Consider the following 18,017-nt stretch of genomic DNA (forward strand, 5'->3'; position numbering starts at 1 on the left):
GCCAGCTGTCAGAAAAACAGTGCGCCTATAGTAGGCACTGTGCAGTAAATACTGTACAAACTCAACCTATACCCTAACCCTTTTTAACAGCTCACAGTGCATCGAAGTCTCGAGATTGTATCAGTATGATGTCGAGGAAAGGGCCAAACTAATGCCTTCCAAGTCAATGACGCGCATGCATATAATGCATCTATGAAAGATATGACAATGGGAAAATGAACATGCCCGGCCTGTAAAGAACCTCCAAACAGATATCACAGTGTTTCTTTGTGTGACGTAGTATCTTGACGTTTTCGACTGTCATTGTTGCACAAACAACGACCGGGTTGATACAAGCAGCCAATTCTATTCTAATTTGGATTACCCAACATGTTTTCATGTCTACAGCTTCTTCGGCCCTTGACCAGCATTTCATGGGGTAGAAATACCTCCAGATCTTGTGCCAGACGGCTCAAGTATCAACCGCACTATATTGGACTCGTTCTACTTGCACAATGCAAGATATCGTCCGTTTGGCTTCAACTATAGCACCGTGTGTTATGAGTCTTCCCGCTGTAAGGGCCATTTTTTTCAAGTTTCTACTTCATGCAGGGCATTGCGCATCTTTTTTATTGCGCTTGGTTCTATTACGTGCTAGGTACGCAACTACTTGTAGCTATTCTTGTGACTTGACTTGACTTCCTGCCAGCCAATGGTAAGAACGGCTGGATATATTCGATAGTTATCTCTTCAAGGTAACAAGCATTGGTCGCGGTGGTAGTACTCATTCGCTGAATTCTGAGACTTGCACCGAGTCACGGTTAGCTTTGAATGTACTATGTAGTTACTAGCTAGTTTTTTTCTAGCCATGTTTTACCAAGCATCAGTCTCTTTCATGGCTAGGAGTTTGATGTGACCCCATATCAAGAGACTCACCATCAAATTTGGTTTGATTGTATTTACAGCCTATCTCCTCGCGGGAGCATGAGTGTGAGAGTCTTTATTCACTTGTCTACTCGCGAGGTATTCTCGACATACGGCAGGACCAAATCTCGCCCTCCCACGCATGCCCAGAAACCCTCAAAAAAGCATGAGCGAGGCGTGGCCCTGATTTGATTTGATTTGATTGTCTTTATTTTACCTGTCTACTCGCGAGGTATTCTCGACATACGATAGGGGACTAAAACTAGTACCAAGAAATACATACAGAAGCTAAAGAACCAAAAACCCAGAATCATGCATACAGAAAATCCCCACAGCACGAAGTATAATGACGGAGGGTCCCCCGACCGCCCAGCGCAATGGCTGTCCTTCGCTTGTAAGGTCCCAAACAAGACCCCGAGCCTCGGCCTTTACCTTGTAGAAGACCAAACCCAAAAGAAAGATAGAACATGACAAAAGAAAAGTAACAAAGGAAAGACAGGAAGTAGAGAGAGAGAAAGGGAGAACGAGCAAACAGACGAGAGTGGCAGCGCGCGCTAATCCGAGAGGCCCGGGGGAGCCCCCGCACTGGGAGGTGGAGGGGCGGGCGGTGGTAGGCTCGACGGGGTTGATTGATTGATTGATTGATTCTTTATTTACCTGTCTACTCGCGAGGTATTCTCGGCATACGACAGGGGACTACAAGTAGTACCAGAAATTACATACAGAAACAGAAACCTAAAATCCAAACCATGCATACAGAAACCCCCCGCACAAAGTGTAATGACTAAAGTGTGTCCACCCGCCCAGCCCAGAGGCTGTCCTTTGCTTGTGTGGCCCCAAACCTGGCCCAGAGTCCTGGCCTCGCCGCTGATGCAGACCAAACATAAAAACAAAAACAAAGGAAACAACAAAGGGAAGTACAAATAAAGAGAGAAACAAGTAGGAAAAAGGAGGTGATGGCAGCGCAAACGCGCTAAGGGGGAGACCCCGAGGGTACGCCGTCTCCAGGTGGCAGAGGGAGTGCGGGAGGGGCCGCGTCTTGCGCCCGCGTGTCCGGCCTCATGCGGCGGTGAGCCAACAGGGCCGTGGGGGCTTTGGCTGCTTTGGCGGCCAGCCAGCAGGCTCCGCGCTTGGTACCGATCAACTTCTGAAAGAAGCTGCTGGACACCCGCTGTGGGTTGTGGTGGCAAACCCAGATGTGCTCCGGGCTCGTGTCGGCTCCGCAGAGGGGACAGGAGGGCACGGCGTCCTCGTGCTCGAAACGGCGGTGATAGGCCGCAAAGTCGCCGTGTCCTGACAAAGCTGTCAGCACCGCGCGGGCGAGGTTGCGATCGGTCTCGTCAAGGAGACTTGTCCAAGCCTTCTTCGGGGCCTGCACCGGGCGGCGCAGGTGAGGTCTGGAGTTGCGACCCTCTGCCTCCCACCAGGCGCGAAATGCGGTAGTGACCCGGGCGCGGAATTCACTGCGTGCCCAGGAGAGTGACATGCCAGTCCTTGTGGTGATTATGTCTGCACCCCACCTGGCTTGTCTGTCGGCGAGCTCGTTGCCCACGACATCGGAGTGGCCTGGAACCCAGATCGCTTCCACCTTAATGGCTCCATCTGGCCACGGTCTTGGCCGCGGATGGTTGGCGTCGGGACGTAACCAGTCCGCGCAAATTGTTTGGGCTCTCCGAAGGTGTTCCTCGGAGGTTCCGGGCTTGACGTCCCGGGACGTGAGTCTACTCACCGCTGCCATGTTGTCTGAACAGATCCAGACTTTGCGGCACCGCGGTTTGTCCCGCAGGTCGACGGCGGTTATGGCCTCGGCAATGGCCAGCACTTCGGCGTCGTGCACCTCGGCGCGGAAAGGGACCGGGCGGTTTCCCGAGAGCAGGACCTGTCCCCCCTGGATAATTACCCAGCCGGCGCCAACCCTGTTCGGACTCAGCTTCGAGCCGTCTGTGTATAGCCACAGGTCTGAGGGGGGGGAGGAGCGGACCAGAGCGAGGTGTGCTGCAGCGGCAGCCTCTTTGTCACCCCGGATCGGGGCCCGGGTCGAAGGTAGCTTGCCCTTGCATGGCGGCGGGAAGCTCGTGGACAGCTCGTATGGGAGCATACTCCTGAGCTCGCCCAGTATGCCCCACATTGGCCTTATGGAGCCGAGGGGGTGGTTTGGCGGGGCCAGCGCGACTCTGAGAGCAGCCGACCCAAGGAGGTTGTCCAGCGCATAGCGCATGGGAGGGAAGCCCGATGCGAGGTTGTATATTGCACAGGGTGTGGTGCAATATAGCGGCAGGGCGGCGCGGAGGCCTCTGCGGACGGTGCGGTCGAGGAGGCTTGAGGCCCCCAGTAACCCGCGGCTCAGCGGGGCGTCGGGCGGGGTTGGGCGCCACCATGTGGCCGCAGCGTAAGACAGCTTGGCAACCACGCATGCGCGGACCGCCGTGAGGGCACCCTTGATCGGGGCGCCTTTCCAGCACCCGGACAGAATCTGGATGCCGCGAATGGCCGGTGCCGTCCTCTGTGCCACGTCTCGGATGTGTGGCACGAAGGAGAGGTTACGTGACCAGCGCACGCCGAGCCAGCGCAGGGTCTCGCGAGGGCTGACCGCCTCCAGCGTAGAGCCGTCGGGGAGTCGCAGGCTTGGGTTTTGTCCATGACGCTTGCGCGTCACGTGCAGAAGTTCGGACTTCGTCAGGTCGAGCGCCATGCCGTTGTCCGTGCACCAGCTGTCAACGAGCTCCAGAGAGCGGGAGAGAACCGAGCAGTTGCCTTCGAGGGACGAGTCTGAGTTGACTAGGCAACCATCGTCAGCGTACCCACGGAGAGTGCAGGGGAGTGGCATCTTGAACAGCGGCGACATGAACAGCATGAACAAGATTGGGGAGATGGGCGAGCCCTGTGGGAGGCTGCCACCTGTTGGCTGGAGAGCGTCGGAGACGCCGTCTAAGGTTAGGGAAGCCCGCCTGCCCGCCAGGAACGAGGACACCCATCGACATGTTCCAGCCGGGCACCCCAGGTCCGCCAGTCGTTTGACCATGCGGTTCGGATGCACGGCGTCGAAGGCCCCCTTGATATCAAAGGTGAGGACCGAAGACTCACCCCTGAGGTCGGCTGTGCGCTCGAGAGAGTGCGCCAGGCGTAGGCACATGTCCTCGGCGCTGCGCCCCGGAACCGCACCGGCGTAGTTGTCTTGGATGTGACCTGCCTCCAGCGCCCAGCACGAGAGACGGCGGGCGACTATCCTTTCCAGGCACTTGGCCAGGGTCGGGAGCAGCGAGATGAGCCGGTAGGCCCGTGGCGACGAGCGATCCTTCTTGTTGGGCTTTGGCAGGGCGATCACCTTAGCCTCTTTGAAGGAGGCAGGGTGGTGGCCCCAGAAGAAGCTTGCGTTGAACAAATGGGTGACCTGCCGCTTGAGGGAGGGCCAGGCCAGTTTCAGGACGTTGTTCGAGAGGCCGTCCGGGCCGGGGGCAGTGTTGCGCGGCCTCCAAAGAGCAGCTTCCACCTCGTCTCTGGTGATTCGGGCGCGTGTCGGCGGGGCTTCCGTCCTGGAGCCCCGGGTCCTCGGTTCCACCTGCAGGGCGGGGGATTCGATGTCCCCTGGCCGGGCGGAAGGCATGTGCACGCTGCGAAGGAGAGCGATCTTTTCCGTGGTGTCTTGTACCGTGGCCTCCGCTCCGTCCGCCGGCGATAGTGCTGGGGAGTGGCGGTGCGGAGCTTTCGTCCTCCATTTCACGATACGGAAGAGGTCTCGGGTATCAGTGACCTTCGCCAGCAAGTCGGCGTAGAAAGCCCGAGCCGCGCTCCTGAGTGCGCGCCTGAGGCGCTTCTTGGCTTCGCGGCGTTCGGTCCTGGCCTCTTGTGCTGCGGCCTGTGTCGTTGCCTTTTCCACCCTGTTCCGCGCTGCGCTTTGCTCCGCACGCGCGACGCTGCACTCCTTGTTCCACCATGGGAAGCTCTTGGCCTTGCCCAGAGACTTGGGCGTTGATGCGGCCAGGGCGTCCAGGATCACATCCTGTAGAAGTCTCGCGAAGTCGTCAATGTGCTTTTTCTCCGGGATAGGCTCGACGGGGAGCGAGCGGGAGGGTCGGCGGCGGGTAGAGGACGCAGCTCATGGGGGGAGCCCCGATGGCGTGGCCCTGAAAAAAAAAAAAAAAAGCTTTCGCACTTCAAAAAGCCGACATGTTCGTCACGAGACCACATGTCGTCCATCACGATCCAAAGCGGCAAAAAAATTAAATTTGTCGGTTAGCAACGCCTCGTTTCGATCGAGGGACCTCCGGGTTATGAGCCCGGCGCGCTTCCACTGCGCCACGTTGCTGTGTCCAGTTGTGATTGGTGATAGAGTAAGACTAAACTGTAACTATAAAGCCTTGGTGTAGTGGGGTGAAGGGTTTTTTTGGTGGAGTAGGGCTTTATCATGGTAAACGGGTTAGATTCCATGGAATTTAACGCCACTACTCTAGAAGACTTGTCGCTTATTCATCGACTATGTGGTGAGAGTTATGTTGAATAACAACAATGGGAGTGAACTGTGACCAGAACAGGCCAACGCCAGAAATATTTGTCATTGATTGTTGACTCCAAAGATGAGGCACGTCGTGAACCATAACCCTAATGCGGTTAAATACCGGCGTAACCGTCCGGGCTAGAATTTCCATGACAGGGGTAGGTGTACCTTGTTCAAGGCTGCAGTGGGTTGAGGTAAGCTTCGCGAGCATCTCAAGATTAGCTTCATACTGCATTCTTTACAAGATTGCATACCCAACATCCGCTCTACCCACCAGCCCTCTTACATTCCAAGGCCAGAATTCTCTCATCGACTGGATAAATCCCCTGATACTGGCGTTTATCTCCGCTGAATCATTGCCACCTGTATTTTACCGCATCGAGCCGACACTCTTTCGTTTACCAGCTGTGTAGCCTCCGAAGAGCTATAGCCATTCACCTATTCCAGCCACGTATTGTTGATATCTCCTACATCCTCCGCTATGTCTCAAGACCCTGAACGGCAGCGCGCTCTCGACTCTTACCGCGCAAAGCTGATTGAGTCGCGTGAATGGGAGGCAAAGCTCAAGAACCTGCGACTAGAGATAAAGGACTTGGTCAAGGACTATGATCGTACCGAGGAGAACATTAAAGCCCTGCAGAGCGTGGGCCAGATCATTGGAGAAGTTCTCAAGCAACTGGACGAAGAGAGATGTAAGCCGTTTCCCAAATACCACTAGCTCGAAGGCCTTGGACTAACATTACCGCTCTTCTTCTTCGCACAGTCATCGTCAAGGCCTCGTCGGGGCCCAGATACGTCGTCGGATGCAGATCAAAGGTAGACAAGGCCAAGCTGAAGCAAGGCACTCGTGTGGCGCTCGATATGACGACACTCACGATTATGCGCATGCTTCCCCGTGAAGTTGATCCCCTCGTCTACAACATGTCCCTGGAGGACCCTGGCCAGGTCAGCTTTGCTGGTATCGGCGGTCTGAACGACCAGATTCGCGAGCTGCGTGAGGTCATTGAGCTACCTCTCAAGAACCCCGAGCTCTTCCTGAGAGTTGGCATCAAGCCTCCCAAAGGCGTGCTGCTGTATGGACCTCCTGGTACTGGCAAGACGCTTTTGGCCAGAGCAGTGGCTAGCAGTTTGGAGACGAACTTTTTGAAGGGTATGTTATGGAATGGATCTCCAACTACAAATCCAACCTGGCTTTTGTCCTTTTAGGGGTGACAACTAACTCGCCATTTCCAGTTGTTTCTTCGGCCATTGTCGACAAGTACATTGGTGAATCTGCTCGTCTAATCCGTGAAATGTTTGGCTATGCCAAGGAGCACGAGCCCTGCATCATCTTCATGGATGAAATCGATGCCATTGGTGGTAGACGTTTCTCTGAGGGTACCAGTGCCGATCGTGAGATTCAGCGCACACTAATGGAGCTTCTCAACCAACTCGACGGCTTTGACTACCTCGGACAGACCAAGATTATCATGGCGACCAACAGACCCGACACTCTGGACCCCGCTCTACTGCGTGCTGGTCGTCTCGACCGAAAGATTGAGATTGCCCTGCCCAACGAAGTTGGTCGCCTAGAGATTCTCAAGATTCACGCGTCGAGTGTGGTTCTTGAGGGTGAGATTGACTTTGAGAGCGTAGTGAAGATGAGTGACGGCCTGAACGGAGCCGATCTGCGGAACGTCGTGACAGAAGCGTAAGTCTTTTTTTTTTCTCCCATGACATGACCACTACAATTTCATCTCGGGTTGTTCTACTTGGGCAAGCCGTATACCACGGGACTTTTTTTTCTTTTTTTTTTTTTTTAAGGAATCTACGCTAACCTTGATACTATAGTGGTCTTTTTGCACTCAAGGCGGACCGCGAGTCTATCAACCAAGATGACTTTGCGCGTGCTGTCCGCAAGGTGGCAGAAGCCAAGAAGCTCGAGGGCAAGCTGGAGTATCAGAAGCTGTAACCTACGGGTCAACCTACTAGCATTGTAATAGAGCAACAGGAGACATGATATCTTTTACTTGTAGGCCTACTCTGGGTGTGGATGCGTCGATGGAAGAAGAGTTATCTTCATTGTGCTACTACTGATCAATAAAGTTACGTGTATGTACGACATGTGTGGTATTTTCAAGATGTAGTCGGGACGTGGTCGTCTCAAATGCCGGATGGCTTTGCTCCATGTTTCTAAACATGCTGCTATGCAGAAATCTGGCGCTGTGGCTTGCCCCCAAGTTTCAAGTGTAGAACTGCCGTTCATGAGGGTAGAAGTTCTCTAGGTGACTTTGTTGGCATTGGTTGTTTGTAGAATCATGTGATAGTACTATAACCAGCATACCATGCAGCGTCGAGCATGTTGACAGTTACACGGTAAGACATGACGCAAAGCCTGGCCAACTACATACACGTCAAACGAATATCAATAAAGCATGGATTGGACTATATTGCGAGACGACGTTTGTCCCTCGGATAGAATACGGGAGGGTTTCCTAGGGGCGCAGGCAGTGACTGCTACATAGTTCAAGGTCCACGTTATGCATCAATCATGTGGTTCTGCAAGGTACAGACCCGAATTCTCTTTTTCGTCATGGGCCATTCAAGGATGCTCCGGAGCTTGGCCCCTGAGATCGCCGGTGACAATAGGATGTGCTAGCAATGGAAGTTTCTGCAATGGCAGAGGAGCAGAGGAGCAGAGGGTAGCGTCGCCCTAGGCTGAGGCTTAGCATTCCAGGCCCCTTGTCACCGACACTTTATTCAGGTCGTGTCTGGTGGTGGTGAATATGGCATAAAGGTAGTGCCAAGGGGGACAAGCTATAAGAAAAGCTTGTTGTTGTGGAAGATTGGACAGATACGTGGATGCATGAGCAAACTCGTGGTCGATGATATCATAACCTAGGGCTGGCCAGTGGGCGGCAGCTATTTATAGCATTCTGGCACTCTAGTGGTAAATGTGACAAGGACACGCCACGGCACAGCCACTTCAGGTTGTGGCTGTCTGTTCTTTCCGATGCTCGCTTCTTTTGCCTGTTCGGGTTAGTGGGCAGTTTGTTTTGCCCTTGTTGTCAGGGGCTTGTTTTCCTGTGAAGTGGGGCACACTCGGCGATCCACTTTTCCCCGAGAGAGAGCTTTACAGCGTGTAAATAAACAACTGTAGCACAATATTTGTAGCTACATAGGTAGGTAGGTAGTGGGCTATAGTGACCGCCAAAGAATCTCGACGCAATGAGAATCGAAAAGCCAGACCTGAGCATCATGGCCAGAAAAAGAAGCCGGACGTGTCTCACTGCCTCCTGGATTTGGCCTGGAAAAAAGAACCACTGCATGGCGGCAGACAGAGATGGGCCAACCACAGGCCGATCCTGTCTATCTGGACAGATAGTTACTCACTAATCTGTTACAAGTACATACAGCATAGATCGACTAGAACACACAGACGATGCATGCAAAAGACGCCAGACAATCAGCACGAGGCGAGAAACAGGAAACAGAACCAGGGAGAAGACGGGCGGGGGGTAGGAAGACTGGAGTCCAGGCGAAAGGAATCGTGCGGCAGGGAAGGCGAGGGCTCTTGGTGACTGGACTAGACGGCCTAGGCAATGGCCAACGTGCCTGAAAAGACTTTGTTACGAGAACAGGAAATGCGAGCAAGCAACGACAGGCGCTAGCGAGGGAGAGCCGGCGACAGTGTGGGCGGGAATACGTTGCACTGTGGCTTGCCGGGACCACCAAGGGACGACGTGGAGCATTGCGTCGATGCTGGTTTGGGCATTGCAGAGGCTTAGCCATTTCTGCTTTCTCCTGGGGCCTGTTGTTCTCTGTGGCAGAAGGCTGGGAAGATTGGAAATTGAGACCAGCCAGATAGACCACACACATACACACACATCCAGGCACAGGCAGGAGGCTCCCAGAGCGGAGACGTCTAATGCGAGGAGGCAATGTGAAACATTTGAGGAGAGCCATATGGGCGAGTACACAAGTCAAGCACATGAAGCCGGGTTCGATGCAGTGCCTGGTGGCATAGCTGAGGCGGGCGGATGTCTGGACCATCACAGTGGCAGTAGGACAGGACAAGCGCCGGCTGTGATAGGGTTTGGCGGGCACGATATGGTGTCACAGAAGCGTGGTACAGCAAGGAAAGCTGCTGGATGGGATGCTATTGATATTTGGTCTGGGGCCAGGTGTCTTTGGCATTCGTCGCTCAGCAGTGGCGTGCGGCGGGAAATCTTCAAGGCGCTTGCCATGGTTATACATAGGGCTGGACGTTCCGTCTGAGCAAAGACACAAATCTCCACCGTGGGCCTTGGCCTGGTCCGCAAGCACGAGCACTGAGCTAATCCGGACCGCCAAAGAGGAGCAACGCAGCCAGAGGCAGAGAGACAAGGCGTCTCGAGGTGGCTACGGGCCAGGTACACGCATACAATGCCAGAAGTGCTGGTCCGTGGCGGGCACATAGAGCGAGAGAGACAAGAGAGACGAGACATGCGCCGAAGCAAGGGCTTGAGAGCGCCGAGTTCACGAGTCTCAGTTTGCTTGGCAGTAGCGCGGCTCCTTCTCGCTGGGCGCATTGTGTGCTTGTAAGTTGCTTTTGACTTTGAGACAATGCATATATGTGTGTGTATGCATGGATGGGTGGATGAGAGCCAGTCTTTTCCGGCCCTTGGAGCATATGCTTCACAGCCGCCGAGCGAGCTCCACTTTGGCTACACAGCCCTGGGGGAGGAGAGCGAGGGTGAGGAAGCCCAGAAACGGGATGCACTGCTTGGAACCGAGAGGCACCGACGACGCTTTTCACGCGATCGATCATCCGCTCTCTCTGGCCGCTGTCCCTATTTCATGGATTATCTGGTAGGGAGCATTTAATTGACCGTATTGGAGATAACTTGTAGTCGAAGTTAAGGGGGTGCACCCAAGGTAACTGCAAACTACAATAGTTGGTCGTATATTGGCTCCTTCCCTTTTTTTCTTCTTCCCCTGTGCTCTTACGGCAGGTGTTGGCCTGGCTGGACTGGGGCTCCACTCTCTCCACCGTGCCTTCTTCGCCGGGCTCCTTCTTCTCGCGGACCATCACAGACTGTCGTCAGTCAGGGAAAAAATAAATAAAGAAATGGCTGATGCTGTCGGCCCAGCTCCGTCGCGACAGTAGCACCGAGTCTCAGGATTTACCCGGCGGTTTAAGGACACGCCCCGGGGCGCAAGCAGGCCGGCCCAACGAGAGCCCATTTGTGGCTGGCTTGCTTAGTGGTGCCGTTTCTTTTGTGCTATGGCTTGTTTTTCTTTTGGGTGTAATATGATAGCAAGCTTGAGCTTTGCCAGTGACATTGTATCATTGTATTGGCTGAAGCCAGGCTCGGCGATCTGTGAGGTGAGTTATGAGGAGTCAAAACAATAAAATCGTATTGGATTAAAGCGAATTGCTCCTTCCCTAGTGACAGTGGCTCTTACTGGCCCTGGCTTCCTCCCTCTTCCTTTGCTTCCACGGTCTTGATGGGCGATGAGCGATTGCAGGTAGCAGGTAGCAGGTAGCAAGTAGCAGGTAGCAAGTAGTTGCTAGTTGGCTGCCTTTGGTAGGGCGTAGCAATAAGTTCCTGCTTCATACGACGCCTGGCTTCTATTTGGGTGGCTGCTGCTGCCCTTGCTGTCCCAGCCGCAGCACCACTTGTCTCCTCCCTCGCCAGCTTCACATTGCACTTGCCGTCAGCCATGGACCGGCGTGATCTTTAAAAAGTACCTGAAGCCCCCCTCTTGGACGCAACTTCTTCGTCTTGCTTCCTCATCATCTCCATTCATACACAACCTCTTGCTCTTTCCCGCCCGTATTCTCCACCCCCCCTCTTTCCCTATATTCTACTAATATTCGCTGGGCACCTGCCTGCATTGTTCTATAGAGCTCCGTTCCTCTCTCGTGATACCCCTCCTGCACCTCCACCTCCCGTAACCCTTGGCATACCCAAATACCGCTGCGACTACTTGGCACTTCTCTGTACATACACACAAGTACAAGTACAAGTACAAAGCTACATACTCCACAAGCCGCCCGCCTAGCAACACAACAGACCGCGCTGGCTTTCTCCCCACCAAAACCACCAAAGCCTCCTTACTATTAATTCACGGCCATCTCGTGTCTTCTTTTCTTCGCCAATTTTTTCCTCTTTCCCTTTTCATTCGTTTTCCAACTCTAGCCTCATCAATCAGCCGCAATGTGGTAAGTCGGATCGCTCTATCGCCGGTGCCTCTTTTATCCCCGCTTCAGCAGCACATCGGCCGTCTGGAAGACGAAGCTTTGCCTGAAAGCTGTTCCCTGTGTGGATTGAAGCCGATGCTCTGTGTCCACATCATCGCCAATCTTGTCCGCCCTCAATTGGCAGCCTGGTTCTCTGTACTTTGCTGACCCCTCCTCTCACACAGTGGAATCTTTGGTTACGTCAACTACCTGGTCGAGAAGGACCGCAAGTGCATTCTCGATACTCTTGTCAATGGTAAATGATACCCGAACGCCCAGCATTACCTTTTGTGTCTTATCGGTGTCATCTGCCGTTCTCGTGGGGGCCATCGGCCATCAGCCCTACAGAGGCCTGGATCGAAAGCCTGCCGCGAAGCTCTTGCACCATGGTCTTGACTACACCAGCCTAGCCACGAGCCACCACATACTAACACTCTGGTTTCTGCAGGTCTTTCCCGTCTAGAGTACCGTGGCTACGACTCAGCTGGACTGGCTGTCGATGGCGACAAGAAGAATGAGGTCATGGCCTTCAAGGAGGTTGGCAAGGTTGCCAAGCTCAAGCAGCTGATTGAGGAGGAGAAGCCCGACCTGACCAAGGTCTTTGACTCTCACGCCGGTATCGCCCACACCCGCTGGGCCACCCACGGCCCCCCCTCTCGTGTCAACTGCCACCCTCACCGGTAAGCGCCCGCTCCATTCTACCCGTCATGTCACCCCTGTCTAACAAGCATCTTTGTCCAGCTCCGACACCACCTGGGAGTTCTCCATTGTCCACAACGGCATCATCACCAACTACAAGGAGCTTAAGACTCTGCTGAGCAGCAAGGGCTTCAAGTTCGAGACCGACACTGACACTGAGTGCATTGCCAAGCTGGCCAAGTACATCTACGACCAGCACCCCACCATTGGCTTCACTGATTTGGCCAAGGCTGTCATCCAGGAGCTTGAGGGCGCCTATGGTCTGCTGATCAAGTCGGTACACTACCCCCATGAGGTCATTGCTGCCCGTAAGGGTTCTCCCCTGGTCATCGGTGTCAAGACTTCTCGTCGCATGAAGGTGGACTTTGTCGACGTCGAGTATGCCGATGACAACACCCCCCTCCCCGCTGAGACTGCTTCTCAGAACGCTGCCATGAAGAAGAACGCCGGCTCTGTCCTGAGCCCCGGAACCTCTGGCCTTCTGGCTGCTCCTGACAAGTCCCTTCTCCACCGCTCCCAGTCTCGCGCTTTCATGACCGACGACGGTATGCCTATGCCTACCGAGTTCTTCCTGTCCTCTGACCCCTCTGCTATTGTTGAGCACACCAAGAAGGTCATGTACCTGGAGGATGACGACATTGCTCACATCCACGAGGGCTCTCTCAACATCCACCGTCTCAAGAAGAACGATGGCTCTTCCAACGTCCGCTCCATCCAGACCCTGGAGCTGGAGCTGCAGGAGATCATGAAGGGCAAGTTCGACCACTTCATGCAAAAGGAGATTTTCGAGCAGCCCGAGTCCGTTGTCAACACCATGCGTGGCCGTCTCGATGTCAAGAACAACAATGTCACCCTGGGTGGTCTGCGTTCCTACATTGCCACTATCCGCCGCTGCCGCCGCATCATCTTCATTGCCTGCGGTACCAGCTACCACTCTTGCATGGCTGTTCGTGGTGTTTTTGAAGAGCTTGCCGAGATTCCCATCTCAGTTGAGCTGGCTTCTGACTTCCTGGATCGTCAGGCCCCCGTGTTCCGTGACGACACTTGCGTTTTCGTTTCCCAGTCTGGTGAGACTGCTGACTCCCTGATGGCCCTGCGCTACTGCTTAGAGCGCGGCGCTCTGACTGTCGGTATTGTCAACGTTGTTGGTTCTTCCATCTCTCTGCTCACCCACTGCGGTGTCCACGTCAACGCCGGTCCCGAGATTGGTGTTGCCTCCACCAAGGCCTACACCTCCCAGTTCATTGCCATGGTCATGTTTGCCCTGTCCCTGAGTGAGGACCGCGCCTCCAAGATTCAGCGTCGCGAGGAGATTATGCAGGGTTTGGCCAACATTTCCGACCAGATCAAGTCGATTCTGCAGCAGGACTCTGCGATCAAAGAGCTGTGCGCCAAGGTCTTCAAGGACCAAAAGTCTCTGCTTCTGCTGGGTCGTGGCAGCCAGTACTCGACTGCTCTTGAGGGTGCCCTGAAGATCAAGGAGATTTCCTACCTGCACTGCGAGGCTGTCATGTCGGGTGAGCTGAAGCACGGTGTTTTGGCGCTGGTCGATGAGAACCTGCCTATCATCATGATTCTGACTCGTGATAACCTGTTCAAGAAGTCTCTAAACGCCTACCAGCAGGTTGCTGCCCGCGGTGGTAAGCCCATCGTCATTTGCAACGAGGGCGACGAGAACTTTGGTGCTGGCGAGGCCATGAAGATTGAGATCCCCAAGACTGTTGATGTCCTCCAGGGTATTCTCAACGTCATTCCTCTGCAGCTGATTGCCTACTGGCTGGCTGTTCTGGAGGGCCTGAACGTTGACTTCCCGCGTAACTTGGCCAAGTCGGTGACGGTCGAGTAAACGTGGTAAAAAAGTGACGACACCTGGCTCGGACTTCTTTTCTTGTTTCTTGTTGATTTATGTATCTAAACTGTCACCATACCTTGGGCTTGTTTTTTTTGGGGACTTTTTTGCTTTATTAAATATTAATAACCTTTTTTGGTACTACATTTGTGGGAATATCTGTTGTGATATCTGATGAAGGTGAAGAAGATATTTGAGTACAGCAATAAAGGTATATTACGGAGATTTGTTGTAGCACTTTCGTCATGTCCGTTCATGTAGTTACACAATGGAGATGGGTTGTCGACTTTAGGAATCGATGGTGTCGTACGAAAAAAGAAACAAAAAAAACACGCTTGTATTGTAGATAATCATTCTTTCGGCCTTCATACATCATGCAATCAATGGCTATTAAACCGAGTCTAGACAGTCTGTGTGCCGTATCCCTTGATACGGTCGGCAAAGGCCCAGCTCTGGGCTTCAATCTGCACATCCTCGTTGAGGTCGACGCCGTCCTTGGTGATGATGGCAATGGAGTACTTGTCCATGGACCGCGCATCACGGTAGAACAGGACTTTCATGCACTGGCGAATGACATCGACGGCCTCCTCCTGAGTTAGCTTCTTGGCGGACTCCTCGTCGGGGGCGTAGCGGCGCATGATGGGCTGGGCCAGATGGGCGCCAAAGCCGGTGGCCAGCGAGGGCGAGCTGTAGGTAGTGCCGAGCAGATCGACGGCGGCCAGGAAGGGGGCGTCGTCGTCGTCGAGGCCGGCGACGAGCAGGTGGTTCCACAGCGGGTCGATGCGCGAGCGGCGGGCGTACATCAGCTTGGACAGGTAGCGGTGCAGGCTGGCGGCGGACATGGGCGTGGACGTGGTGTAGGCCTCGTCAATGGAGAGCGAGGTCAGGTGGCGGTTGAGGAACTGCATGTCGGACACGTCGCCGCCGAAGCCGACGACGGCGGTGCTGGCGAACGGGCGCAGACGCTTGACGTTGGTGAAGCGGGCGAGCGAGCCGTAGGAAGCTGTGCATGCGAGGGGCAGAGCATGGGATTAGCATGTGGCGGCGGGCGTGGCTGGGGGACTGGAGTGGTCTGGGTTACCGAGGTTGTCGGCGGCAATCACGACGCCCTTGTCAAACTTGATGGCAACGACTGAGGTTCCGGTGACAATGGGCTGCTGGGTGGCCTGCTTGGGGTCGGCGTGGATGTGGGACTTGTCGTAGGCGCCGTAGACGTCATCTCTGGGCTGCAGCGCAGGGGCGGTTATGTTAGCAGATGGACCGGCGGGCATGGAGGTGTGCTGCTTACTCTGCCCCAGGCTTGAGGACGGTGATCCATGGCGAGGTTGGTTTGGGTGGTGTTGCTGGGGGCGGGTGGTGGAAGAAAGAGAGACAAGACGGCGCAGAGCAGAGCAAAAGGCGGCGAGCGGTGGAAGACGTGAGCAAGACGAAAGTGGCCGTTGTCTCTGGATGGGGGGATGAATGAAGTTGGACGGATGGTGACGACACGGGGCAAGGCTACCAAAACTAGCAGCCAAAGCTTCCCTCAGCTTCGCGTCCTGTGCTGCCTCGTCTGGCCAGGAGCTGTGCTCTGGGTGGGGGTTGGTGGGAGAGCTCATAGCGGCTGAGCTGCGGGTAATCTGTGAGGTAGAGACAGCTGCTGACAGGTGGCGACTGGGAAGATACTGAATGACATCAGATGGGTTGCATGTGTGGTGCAGAAAACCCCTCCATGGCTTCTTTTTAGCGTGGCGGATTCTTGCAGTTGAAGCCAGTCGAGTCTTGAATTAAAGACGGTCTAAAGCTGGAGCTTGAGCTGGGGCTTAGTCACACATGAGACGACGGAGGTGGTGGGGTGCTTCATCGCGGTAGTTGATCAAGACGCCTGTCTAGGGTTTGGCTCCAGATACTAGTTGCCAGTGAAGTAGTCAACTGGTTGGAGCAAACGTGTGCTTGGACCTGTCTAATGCAAACAGAGACCGGACTAGCCGCTGGCGGGCAACTGCATTGTTCTCTATTGTCGGGGCCAGCCAGCCACCAGCGCGCGGGTGGTGAGCGGATAGATTCCTGGGGCCATCACGCGGCAGAGATACCACACGGCACCGTAACGTCAGCAGCAGCGGCAGCAGCAGCAGCAGCTCTTGCCAAACAGACGCCGTGGTTGCTGCGAATGTCTCACGTTCCAGCGAGATATACACGCACACACAGACGTACACACGTACTTTTCAAAGTACCTGGTACATGGCTCCTGCCCTGGCCTGCGTCTGTGATGGGCTCCTGCCCGTTCGTGCACCTGCTTGCTCACTCATCGGCCGGCCCAGTTTTCCTGTAATATGCGTATGGGCCGTCCGCCAATCACGGCCGCCAATTCTGCCCTAGCCCCATTCTTGCTCCGTCTGTTCTCACAGGCTTTGCTTCGTCTTGTTTTGCTTCTGTTTTGCATGCTTGCATCTGGCCTGCTCCAAATTTCCTTTTCGGCTTGATTTCATGTGCTCGTCGACGTTGCAAGCTCGCCCAATTCGTTGAAGTTTCTGTTTGTGTCGATTCGCCGCCCGCCGTTTCATATTTTCCTGCCCCGCCCGCCGCTCATCTCCGCTTGCGCCCCTCCGCATCGCACCACAATGCTCAACCTTGTCGCCCGCCGTGTGGCTGGCCGCCGCCTCGTGACGCTGCCCATCCGCGCTGCCGTCCGCCCCGCCACCGTTATTGCCTCGCGCCTCTCGTTCAGCACCACTCCCGCCAGCTTTGTTGTGGCCAAGAAGACCGCCGCCGCTAAGAAGCCTGCTGCCGCTAAGAAGCCTGCTGCTAAGAAGCCTGCCACCAAGAAGAAGCCGGCGGCTAAGAAGAAGCCTGCTGCCAAGAAGAAGCCTGCTGCCAAGAAGAAGAAGGAGGTCTTGACCCCCGAGGAAAAGACCCGCAAGAGAATCCGCGAGCTCAAGTCTGCGGCCCAGCTCAAGGCTGAGGCCGAGAACCACAAGCCCCAGCAGCTCTACAGACTGTTTGTTGCTGAGAAACTTGGTGGCCAGAATCTCAAGGGCTCTAACATCAGCATGATTGACGCCCTCAAGTCCGCCATTACCGCCTACAAGGCCCTGTCCCCCAGCGAGCTGGAGGTGAGTCCAACAAAAGGACCAACACAATGCAATGCTTACAAGACATGCTAACACAGCCCCTTGCTTTGTAGTCCTACACCACCCGCGCCAAAGCCAACAAGACCGCCAACGAGGCTGCCACCCAGAAATGGGTCAACAGCAAAACCCCCTCTGAGATCCTAGCTATCAACAAGGCCCGCCGCTCGCTGATCCGCCTGACCAGCAAGCGCATTCCGATACTCGAGGACAAGCGTATCCCCAAGCGTCCCTTCACGGCCTACCTTTTGTTTTCCGAGGAGTACCGTGCCTCACATTCCACCGAGGGCCTTGGCCTGACTGAGACCGCCGTCAAAGCTGGTGCCGCCTGGAAGGCTCTGAGCAACTCGGAGCGCCAACCGTACCTTGACCGCTACAACAAGAACAAGGCCGCGTATGAAGCCGAGATGGCCAAGCTGGCCTAAGCCGCTGCAGCACTTGGAGAAAGAAAGGGACACGGCAGCTAAGCGTAGGATAAGAGAGAATGTTTATTTCAGTCGAACAATGTTGATGATTGTGCCTGTTTTTTTTTTTTTAAAGATGCATCTGGGTGCGAGCTGTGCCATGTTTTCTGTTTGACTCTCTGAACTTCTGTTCTTTTCATTGATTTTTTTTTCTTTTTTGCACCACAGTCGTTTTGGATGGCATTTCTGGCTGACTTGCCCTGGAATCAGTCTGAGTCGCTTCACTGTCAAAATCATGTGTTTCTGTCTGGAGCACTAAATGTTCATGTTCAGGTTACTTGCACTAGTCAATCTG

General features: G+C 54.6%; 5 protein-coding genes across 5 annotated transcripts; 3 read left to right on the forward strand and 2 right to left on the reverse strand.

The window, feature by feature from the left end:
* Window positions 1-1,876: 1,876 nt before the first annotated feature.
* Window positions 1,877-5,100, reverse strand: BROUX77_004523 (uncharacterized protein; the record flags this gene model as incomplete). Its single annotated transcript, XM_073749295.1, has 2 exons — window positions 1,877-4,903; window positions 5,071-5,100. The coding sequence occupies 2 exons, from the start codon at window positions 5,098-5,100 to the stop codon at window positions 1,877-1,879; spliced, it is 3,057 nt and encodes a 1,018-aa protein (XP_073604980.1).
* A 779-nt stretch (window positions 5,101-5,879) lies between these two features.
* On the forward strand, window positions 5,880-7,349 carry BROUX77_004524 (uncharacterized protein; the record flags this gene model as incomplete). Its single annotated transcript, XM_073749296.1, has 4 exons — window positions 5,880-6,090; window positions 6,162-6,548; window positions 6,632-7,088; window positions 7,229-7,349. 4 exons carry the CDS (start codon window positions 5,880-5,882, stop codon window positions 7,347-7,349), a joined length of 1,176 nt encoding a protein of 391 aa, XP_073604981.1.
* A 4,231-nt stretch (window positions 7,350-11,580) lies between these two features.
* BROUX77_004525 (uncharacterized protein) lies at window positions 11,581-14,148 on the forward strand (the record flags this gene model as incomplete). Its single annotated transcript, XM_073749297.1, has 4 exons — window positions 11,581-11,585; window positions 11,789-11,859; window positions 12,052-12,283; window positions 12,345-14,148. The coding sequence occupies 4 exons, from the start codon at window positions 11,581-11,583 to the stop codon at window positions 14,146-14,148; spliced, it is 2,112 nt and encodes a 703-aa protein (XP_073604982.1).
* Window positions 14,149-14,552: 404 nt separating this feature from the next.
* On the reverse strand, window positions 14,553-15,469 carry BROUX77_004526 (uncharacterized protein; the record flags this gene model as incomplete). The annotated part of the gene is made up of 3 exons (XM_073749298.1): window positions 14,553-15,154; window positions 15,233-15,377; window positions 15,440-15,469. The coding sequence occupies 3 exons, from the start codon at window positions 15,467-15,469 to the stop codon at window positions 14,553-14,555; spliced, it is 777 nt and encodes a 258-aa protein (XP_073604983.1).
* Window positions 15,470-16,751: 1,282 nt separating this feature from the next.
* Window positions 16,752-17,683, forward strand: BROUX77_004527 (uncharacterized protein; the record flags this gene model as incomplete). Its single annotated transcript, XM_073749299.1, has 2 exons — window positions 16,752-17,243; window positions 17,315-17,683. The coding sequence occupies 2 exons, from the start codon at window positions 16,752-16,754 to the stop codon at window positions 17,681-17,683; spliced, it is 861 nt and encodes a 286-aa protein (XP_073604984.1).
* Window positions 17,684-18,017: the final 334 nt, after the last annotated feature.

This window comes from Berkeleyomyces rouxiae, assembly GCF_048999995.1.
Source record: "Berkeleyomyces rouxiae strain 22BRR77 chromosome Unknown BrBRR77_ptg000004l, whole genome shotgun sequence".
NCBI classification, from domain to species: Eukaryota; Fungi; Ascomycota; class Sordariomycetes; order Microascales; family Ceratocystidaceae; genus Berkeleyomyces; species Berkeleyomyces rouxiae.